Source organism: Camelina sativa, chromosome 8 (assembly GCF_030686135.1).
Source record: "Camelina sativa cultivar CO46 ecotype springtype chromosome 8, ASM3068613v1".
In the NCBI taxonomy this organism is placed as follows: domain Eukaryota; kingdom Viridiplantae; phylum Streptophyta; class Magnoliopsida; order Brassicales; family Brassicaceae; genus Camelina; species Camelina sativa.
The window spans coordinates 4,367,138-4,376,317 of NC_141887.1; the positions used below are offsets into that span (position 1 = coordinate 4,367,138).

Sequence of the window (9,180 nt, forward strand, 5' to 3'; positions counted from 1 at the left end):
TTTGATTTTTTGAGATTTCTGAATGCTTCTTTTTTACATTAATCCACAAAACATAGACATGGATTCATCATTCAGTCATGTCTTGAGTATTACAAAATGGAAGTCTTAAAGGTTATTGCGTAGTGGTCTGTGTTCAGACATGGAAAGGCTTTCTGGGTGTAGCAGCTCTATTTTCCAGAGATTGCAACCTTTGCTTCAGATGAAACACTTCAACCTGCGTTCACCTCACGTTGTCAGAAAAACGCAAAATTGAACAGATTGTATTGATAATGATGTTGATGATGATGATACCTGCAACTGGAACGCTCTTGCTCTTTCTCCTGCAAGAACTCCTCTAGTTGAATGCAACTCCTACAAAAACCAGTAACACAATGCTTTTAAATTTTGATCCACCAAGTTTTGAAAACGCTTGTATATCCACAAGGATTTTTTACCTTTTGTGTATCGTCTAGGACAGCTTTTAGGAACGCTACATCATGCTCGAGCCTGACATTGTCGGAGTGAACCATGTTTGACAAACTATTAGCTTCCTCTTGAGCGAGCTCTAACCCGGTAAGCTTCTCCTTAAGCAATTCAACATCTCTCATAGCGTCAGATAGCTTTTTATCTGTCTCTTGTTTGCTCCTCAACGCAACCGACACATTCCTCTCAGCCGCCTCTCTTCCCGCCAATGCTGCTTCTAACTGCCCTTCCAGAATCCCATTTCTTCTTATAAGAGCCGTCATTTTCGCCTCATGGAATTGGTACACGCTTGATGATGACATAGATCCTGCAAAATTGATATTATCCATTTCTTGGAATATTAAGGCGCCATCGACGTTTTCTAAAGGAAATGACTCAGAGCATTGCTTCTGGAGATTTGATATATCATGGTTAGAAACCATAGAAAGTGTTTTCTCTGCTGTAATCTTTGCTCCTAAATTGTTGTCATCTACAGTCTGAAACCAATGAGAAGAAATTGCATACGATTAAAGGCAATTCAAGAACACCAGTGAACGCAGGTGAATCATAAACTAACTATATATACCCGAGACACGGAAACTTCTTCTTCTGAGCACTTAGTAGGTTCAATTACCGCTCTGTATTCCTCTTCCGTGCTAAACTGTTTACGCAAAGAGACATTTCCAGAAGACGGGTTACGATGATCACCGAAAGCAATCTCTGATAAAGACCTTCTACCAGAACCGCCATGCTCTTCAATGGCTGAAGCAAGTTTCTGTCTGGCAACTGAATCAATGAGCCGCTGTGAAGAGGCTTTGACTGATTCATCAGAGGTTATAGCCGCCGAGGGAGAAGATCGTTTACCAAACAGTAACCGGCCAGGGTTTTTCTTGGAAGTTGTCTGCGGATGTGTTGGCGATTCACTCTTGTTCTTGTCAACGATAAAAGTCTCAACCTTTTCATAAAAAAAGATTTAGACTTTGCATCAACGATTGAAACAAAAATTGTGAACAATGCAGCGGAATGATGAGGCTCGTACCTGATTAGAAGGATCTTTTTTCGTTCCTCCAAAAGCTACGAGAAAATCTTTATCTTTGTGTTGCAGAAGAACTAGACTAAATCCCTATACCAACCATATCACAAGACAACAACTGAGCTTTAACTGATAGCGGTTGAAAGAATATAAAAGTTAACTATAAAATGGGTATATATCTATTTATCCACCTTGTTGGATGTGATAGAAGATTGAGATGAGATACTTGCAACAGACCACTCGACCTTTAGGATATCAAAGACCAATGTTTCCGCGTGTCCTACACAGAAAAAAAACTCAAACTTGTAACATCTGAGTAGATTCAGCACAGTTTCAAGGTAGAACTTACTCTTCTTTCTGCTTCCACCTCCGGTTATATACCATTTAGTACCGCAAAGAACTCCACAACTACCCGCTCTTGGAGACGGATGAAATCCTCTTATCTTTATTCTTGACCATACCATCTTGATGACACCAAAAGATACAAGTGTCAAGAAACCAAACAAATTTCAGTTAATAGTAAAAAATATAAAAAAGTTGGTGTGTGTATTACGGTTTCAAAGTCGAGTGAGTATAAGTCATTGAGTGTTTTGTTCTTGCCCGAACCTCCAAACACAAACAGAATTTTGTCGTCGAATAGCGTGGCTACATGATGTGATCTTGCACACGGCCGTGTTCCTCTGGTATTTTAGGAAAAAACCATGTCACGAATACGCCAGTAGGAGTTTACATGTAAACTGTCACTAGAAAAGCGAGGAAAAAAACTCACGTGCAGTTAAGAGGAAGCCATGTAGATGATTTGAGATCAAACATATGAAGATCATTTAGTTTCCTCTTCTTAGAGTCTTCACCACCGAAAAGTATCAATACAGAACTAGCCCTCACCACTGTGTGACCATTGCGACTGACCTGCAATTTTTTCTCCATGTCACTTCACAATCCAAACCATAAAGCCACAAACTTTTAAATGTATGTTGAAGAATAGAAACATACCGGTAAGTCTCCTTTTGCATCCATTAGCGACCAGCATTCTGAATCAGTATCAAATGCCCAAACTGCCAATAATATTCAGACATACAACCACCATTTTAGGCAGAGCAAAAAACATCAAAAGTCTAGACTTTAGATTACAAAACAACTGTGTGAAACCTGAAACTCTATCACTGCAGGGAACTGTTTTTCCACCCACCAATAGCACTTTTTTACCCCAAGAGACCTAACAACGGATTAAAAAAAGCAATCAAAACCGAAACGTATAAAAACCAGAAAACATCTTTGCTCAAACCAAACAATCAATTACCAAGCAATGGCCTTTCCAAGCAGGGATCATGAGAGGAAGACTACTTGGCGATAAGTAAACTTTCGAAGACACGGTGGACCATGTAAATGAATCAAAGTTAAGCACCTGTAAAATGCAAAGCTGAGAATATCAAATATCAACCCCTTTAAGCTAGTGTTTGATACCTATAAATTGTTCTTTTGTCTTTTTACCTGTACATCATCCAACAAGCCATTACCAGATTCTCCACCAACTACTATCATTTTGTTCCCAATAGCTGCCGCCGCATGCTGCATAAAAGTAAAAAAAAAAAACAAAAAACAGTTAGTTCTTGAAAACAGCTCAGAAGCTAATGACTCATCAAAAAAAACAACCGAGAAACTCTATTACATTAAAGCGTGGAGCAGGTTTATCCCCACCAACCGGTAAGACCATCCAATTCTCAGTAGTCCTTGATGAAGGCAGGAAATCAACTTCATCAGAATAACTAGTGGCAGCCAGAACAGCTTCATTCTGCATCATGTTTCTTACAACAAATCAGATAACAACAAGGCAATGTTAACCAAACAGTTACAAACATATGTTGGTCTTCTAATATATAACTTACACTAGAGTTATCAGCGCGTTTGATGGTTCGCAAAGGACTCTTATATCCTTGAACAGACTCCGCCAGCTGTACCTTCTTAACTCTGATCAATTTTACATCCACAATCAGTCTCAAGAAACATATACCAATTGAAATCTGTTGTAACCCATGAAACGTATTGACATGATTAAAAAAATTGCTTCAACCTAAAAATAGAATCCCCAAATTCATAGGAAAAGACCAATGCTTGAACAATGTTATAAAAAGGAGTTGCTTTTGCAGTAAGCTTAAACAGGATACTCGAAAAGGTGATTCGCTTATAATGTAAACAAAGAAAAAGATAAAAGAAACCTCAAAAAGTTCCCAACTTTGAGTAAAAATCAATATATACAGAGAGACCCACAAAAAGGTGATAAGTGTAAAAGAAGACTAAACCTGCCAAGTCTCATCCGCCTCTTAGAAAAGCTGAACATTTTCTTCCAATTTCTCAGAAATCCCCAACCCTAAAAAAAAAAAAAAAAAAAAGGCTAAATACATTGTCATCATCCTGAGATACCGAGAAAGCAAGAAATTTACTGAAATTGTAAAAGAGGATACCTTCTTAACTTGTTTTGAATCTACGATTCAGAAGTTTACAAGCTGACCCAAATCTGAAAATCAAATTTTTGATTTTTCAGAGAAGATCAACCACCAAACACCACCACAATGGCCATATGTATCCACAGCTCGAAAACGACGTCGTATGAATCCTACCTAGCAAAGCTGTCTTGGGGCCAGAACAGGGAAAATGATTGGAGGGGAGCCGGGAGGATTGATTTTAGCTTATTGGAAGTATATAAATTTGTTGTCTTTAAGCAATATATAACAATGGATGGGACCAAAGTTTTAGTAAACCAAAACAAAGCGAATCTTGTAATGTAAATTGTTTATCTGGGGCTTACTTATTTTACTTATTAGGCGTTCGAGACTCGAGAGAGAGAGAGATGGGAACAACCGTTGTGTCATGTGTGTGGTTTTGGTTCGTTGAGTTATGGCGACATGTTTTGTCTGTTTCTGCGGAAAGTGTGATTTGAGTTTAGTGTTTTGTTTTAATGCTCACGATTCGCGACGCCCTTTGTGGGTCCCTTAACTTCCCGCAGACTTATATACGACTTCTCGATATTTCTAAATCAAATGATCAAATCTATAATAGTAACACACTAACACTACTATTTAGTACTAGTATTTACTTTTTTTTTTTTTTTTGACAACTATATACTTTTCATATATAGCAATTAGCAAATATATAATAATGTTATTAATATAGTAATTTTAGAAGAAAAAAATACTATGCAAATATCACTGATTTGTTTATATTTTAAAAAGTTATATGTATTCATGTAAAATGTCATCCTAAATGGTGTTATTTATTAGTATGTTGGCTAGTTTTAAATTTTTGCTCTTGTGTAAAAAAAAATATTTTCGGTACAATTTTTTATGCCCTCAAAAAATGTATTAAAATTGCATATGTAGATTAAAAATTGTTTGTTTTTAAAAAATTCAACAAATCAAAAATAATATTATATAATATAAAATATTAAATTAATCTAAACTATGCGTATAAATTTGATAATATTTTATATTATGAAAGAATAGAATATTAGTTTTCAATCTTGCTTTTCTTTTCTTCGTTAAAGAATCAGTTTATGCAGATAAATTATTATTACTTCTTCGTAAAAGTTCACATAAGTCAATACATATCTTTTTGTTAAAGATAACCTCAAAAAAAAAAAAACAACAACACACTGATTATTGATCCGACGTGGACTCATGATATCACCATGTCACAGATCATAAAGATCATAGATGTGTTAAAACATTATTCTGCGTACACTTAACTTAGTGTTAAGTAAACTAGTTAATTAATATATTTATTATAAGTCAAACCCACAATGCACCAGCCCGCTTAAGCATAGGAATCAAGGATCCGTTTAGATGTAGACTCATGATCTCGTTTGCTCCACCGACCAACTCTCCTCCGATGAAAACCGCCGGAACTGCGGGGCTACAACCTATCCGCAACAACGCCTGCTCAATCTCCCTCCCTCTAGATATCTCATCCAGCTCGTAAACCGCTGGATTCGCTCCGAAATCGCAGAGCAAAGTTTTGATCGTGTGAGACATACAACACGAGCTCTTGCTGTATATCACCACGGGTCTCTCCATCACCATCTTCGTTATCATCTCCATTGCTCTTTTATATATGATCCAACAAATTTAAATTCTTAATTAAGGTATATGAGTCGCTATGTAAATACTCTTGTAGATTGGAAATATTTGTAGAGATTTAAAGGAAAATAAATCTCTTGATCCTACTCGGAGAATAAGGGTGTTGTGTAATGTTGTGTGAATATTAAATATGTGAGAAGTGTTTGTTTATATAGAGGTAGTCAAGACGATGTTTATTGGATTAGACGGGGAAAAGATGTTTGGATTTTGTTTCTAACGATATCGTGTCCGAAAGCGACACAACTTCAATTTTATTTTGGATCACAATGTACAATATTGAGAATCTAATGATTTTTTGAACTCATCATCTTTTCTTTTCATTTTATTGTCCATTCAGGGCATTTAGACATACTTAATAATACTCGTCATGGTTAAAAGGTGAGAATGTCCTTCGTACGGTTCCATAAAGCGATCTAGTCGATCTCAAGTAATATCAAAAACCTAAATGATTATTAACTAAAGAGACGTATAGGTTAAAAGACAAAATTGGTAAAGCGAGTAGTTTACCTAGGCCGATGTTTTGACCCAGCATGTGCACACATTTACCTTTTGAATCTTTTAAAAGTTCATACACTACAGTAAGGCGTTCCGTAAATCCAGCATTCAACCTAATATAATGCCATTAATTGTTTCCATGCACAATTATTTAATTAGGTATATGGCTATATGCCACCTTGTCGTCCTTGGATGATTAATTAGCATCAAAAAAGAGATCATGAGATTTGGATCACTTTAAAAATTCGATTAAAGTTAATCTAGTTAGGACACTCCAATTAATCATCTTATAGTTTCATGAACCAAAAATATTGAATTTTATGTTCCCTGCCATGATTATATAATATATATAGAAGGTTGACGACTTGAAGTTAAATTGGATTTCTTGCATATGCATTTTCTTACATATGATATCTCTCAAAAAAAAAAGGAATATGTAAAGCCTATCAGGAGGCATCTTATGAGTTGGAGAAATAGTTATCCAAAATAGGGGTTCATTTTTCCTTAGGCCACGTCCCCTTCTCCTCCTACGTGAGGATTCTATTCTCGACTCGCCACTTCCACATTTTGCAACTCACAAAAAAAGAAAAAAAAAAGTTTTTTTGTAATAATTGTATGTGAGAGGAAGAGAGAAAGATTCACATGTGAGCTAAGCACATGTGCTTTCATAGTGACTAACGAATTTTAAGGACAACGAATCGAGAATACGTATGAAAGTAAACACACACTTATATAGTTATATGTATATATGCCCTCGAGGTCCCCTTTTTTCCCAGGCTTAACATACGGTTTAGTAAAAATTTCCATTTCGATAATCATGATTTAGTGGTTATCTAGCGAAACATACAATACATCTAAACGTTTTCATATGATGTTTTTTTCTTTCTTTTTTTGGCAAGCGAGGAGGTATAGACAATAGTCTCTTTGGACTAGAAATTTTCTATCATGATAATTTATCTGTTGGTAGAACTCGAACCCAGGATATGTTTCAGTCCCTCTTCCCTTCAAAAGCCCCCCAAGATCGATCACTAGAACAACCGAGACCGGGTACACATGATCTTTTTACAGATGTGAGTAAACATTGCATCCGAAGTTAGACCACAATCATTTTAGATATGCATATATTCTCAGTATACCATGTCGTAATCTGGTCCCATGATGTCGGATAAGATGCGTGGCCGATACGGTCCATTGCAACATGCCAAAATTTTGAGATTAATCACATTTTAAGTATTGGTGGTCTCGACTCTCAACAGTTTATTACAGAACTAGACACAACTGGTCTAAATAGCGAAACTCTATTTTGGATAGGGCTCATGTTACTGACTTACTGCAAAGCTTGTTTCAAGATGAAAACATGATGCTAAATTATATTAATTATACCCTATATTATATAGTATTAAAAAGATATATATATATATATATATAAAGAAAAATGAATTATTAAATCCTGCAACCACCGTTGTCGTCCTTGCTTTTATAAGATTTAGCTTAAAAGTATTTTGCCTTTTTATAATCCCATCGAATCCTTGGGATGTGTTGATTGCTACAAGCACGTACGTGAAAAGAACAATTTATCCAATATAAACGAACCTTTCTTTTTCCATACTGCAGTTTGCTCCTTTCTAGACTTGCTTATATATATTCATAAATACGATAATTAATAGATTCGATGATGGTTGCACACTTGCATGTACGACTCTTGGACCTCAGAGTTTGGCCTGCTAGAAGACCAATGGCCAAATTTGGGTTCATGCATGCACGGTGGAAATGCCGACAATGTTTAATTCTTAGTTTGAAATGTATATATCACCCATATAACATAATTTATGCGATCTACGTATTGTGCTGTAGTAGTACTATTACGTGATTTTAAAAATAGAATTCTCCAATAAAGTCCAGAAATTTTTGGTTTTAGAACTAGACCGTTCATGACTTAAGTTTAGAGGAACCAAAATCACTGGTTGCACACAACTAGTTGCGGAGTTAGTAATTAGTATTCCAAGAGTGTTCTTGTATAATGAAAGTATATTATATGAAGATCAATATATATGCCTTCGTGTATGATGTGATTTTTTTTTTTTTTAACCCTTAAGACTTTTAATTTGTATTAACTTTTGATATGTTCACAATGTAATGAAGATAGTAAGAAATAGGGTACATCTCGGTAGTAATTAAGAAGAATGTTCTCCGAAAACCTCTTCTTAGCTAATATATATATCTGCACTTCTGTTATTCTTCCTTGGTATCCAGTTGCAGGTGATCATGTCAATTTTTTTGCTCCACTTCCTGACTTTGCAAATCCAATTGAATGCTGCAAAGTTGAGTCCCTTTTTGTTGAGGATGTTGACTATTTCCTGGTTGTCTCCTTCCATATATATTCGCTTTATGCCTAGAACACATGCATGTTGCATCGCCAAGACCATTGCTTGAAGCTCACTCTCCAGTGTATGATGTGATTTATATATTATTTTTAAAAGGAAAATGTCAAAATTTTATGCTAAATACAAGATATATATTAAAAGGTGATATTATTTATCTGTCATGCAAGTTGAATATATATCATGAACAATCTCATTGCCCAAAAAAAAAATCATGAGCAATTTATATAGAATATATGCGCTATTATACAATATATATATATGCCAAACTTTATATTTGCTTTTAAAATTTGTATATAGTAAAACTAATAAATTAAGTTAATAACCACCCTGGAGGATGATATATATAAAGATAACGATCGAGAGGACGGTTCATGGCATCACATATAACCATGTACTATCTTCCTTACCCGACCGTACGTCGTGTGGTTGCAACTTATATTGCATACATTTATGGATTTTTTGAATAAAAAGTATATAATTTCCCAATTATATGAGCTAGATGCGCAGGCTAAAATGGTTATTTAATTTGAAGAACAAATTTATCGTTACATATATCATATATGCGTGTATTTCTCTACATCTTACGTACGTGGAGGTAATAAGATTGATAACGATGAGTTTGGCGTCAGCGACCCGCTACAGAGAAAACGCGTGTTTCCCCACAAATGGTTCCGAATCATATTCCTCATTTTAT

General features: G+C 35.4%; 2 protein-coding genes across 3 annotated transcripts; both read right to left on the reverse strand.

Annotated features, from left to right (window-relative positions):
- Positions 1 to 15: 15 nt before the first annotated feature.
- LOC104706170 (acyl-CoA-binding domain-containing protein 4) lies at positions 16 to 4,399 on the reverse strand. Of its 2 annotated transcripts, none has more exons than XM_010422332.3 (17): positions 3,937 to 4,399; positions 3,775 to 3,842; positions 3,361 to 3,442; positions 3,144 to 3,266; positions 2,966 to 3,043; positions 2,775 to 2,879; positions 2,624 to 2,690; positions 2,468 to 2,529; positions 2,244 to 2,383; positions 2,028 to 2,154; positions 1,824 to 1,938; positions 1,666 to 1,754; positions 1,481 to 1,564; positions 1,028 to 1,396; positions 435 to 938; positions 292 to 351; positions 16 to 214 (listed from the first exon to the last, which is right to left on the reverse strand). In XM_010422332.3, exons 2-17 carry the CDS (start codon positions 3,810 to 3,812, stop codon positions 134 to 136), a joined length of 2,124 nt encoding a protein of 707 aa, XP_010420634.2. In that variant the 5' UTR covers positions 3,813 to 3,842; positions 3,937 to 4,399; the 3' UTR covers positions 16 to 133. The 2 variants fall into 2 exon arrangements, with proteins under 2 accessions (XP_010420634.2, XP_010420635.2); XM_010422333.3 differs by having other exon boundaries at positions 1,076 to 1,396; positions 3,937 to 4,394.
- A 622-nt stretch (positions 4,400 to 5,021) lies between these two features.
- Positions 5,022 to 5,723, reverse strand: LOC104706171 (monothiol glutaredoxin-S2). The gene has a single exon (XM_010422334.3). It carries the CDS (start codon positions 5,566 to 5,568, stop codon positions 5,260 to 5,262), a length of 309 nt encoding a protein of 102 aa, XP_010420636.1. The 5' UTR covers positions 5,569 to 5,723; the 3' UTR covers positions 5,022 to 5,259.
- Between the last annotated feature and the right edge of the window lie 3,457 nt (positions 5,724 to 9,180).

Bases quoted from the DNA above. Each gene is read 5' to 3' on its own strand.
- LOC104706170 (XM_010422332.3), bottom strand. From the start codon at position 3,812: ATGTTCAGCTTTTCTAAGAGGCGGATGAGACTTGGCAG. The intron at 2,691-2,774 runs GTAATTGATTGT...ATCCGTTGTTAG, and splicing joins CTTGGAAAGGCCATTGCTTG to GTCTCTTGGGGTAAAAAAGT. The intron at 2,530-2,623 runs GTTTCACACAGT...TATTATTGGCAG, and splicing joins CTGCAGTGATAGAGTTTCAG to TTTGGGCATTTGATACTGAT.
- LOC104706171 (XM_010422334.3), bottom strand. From the start codon at position 5,568: ATGGAGATGATAACGAAGATGGTGATGGAGAGACCCGTGGTGATATAC.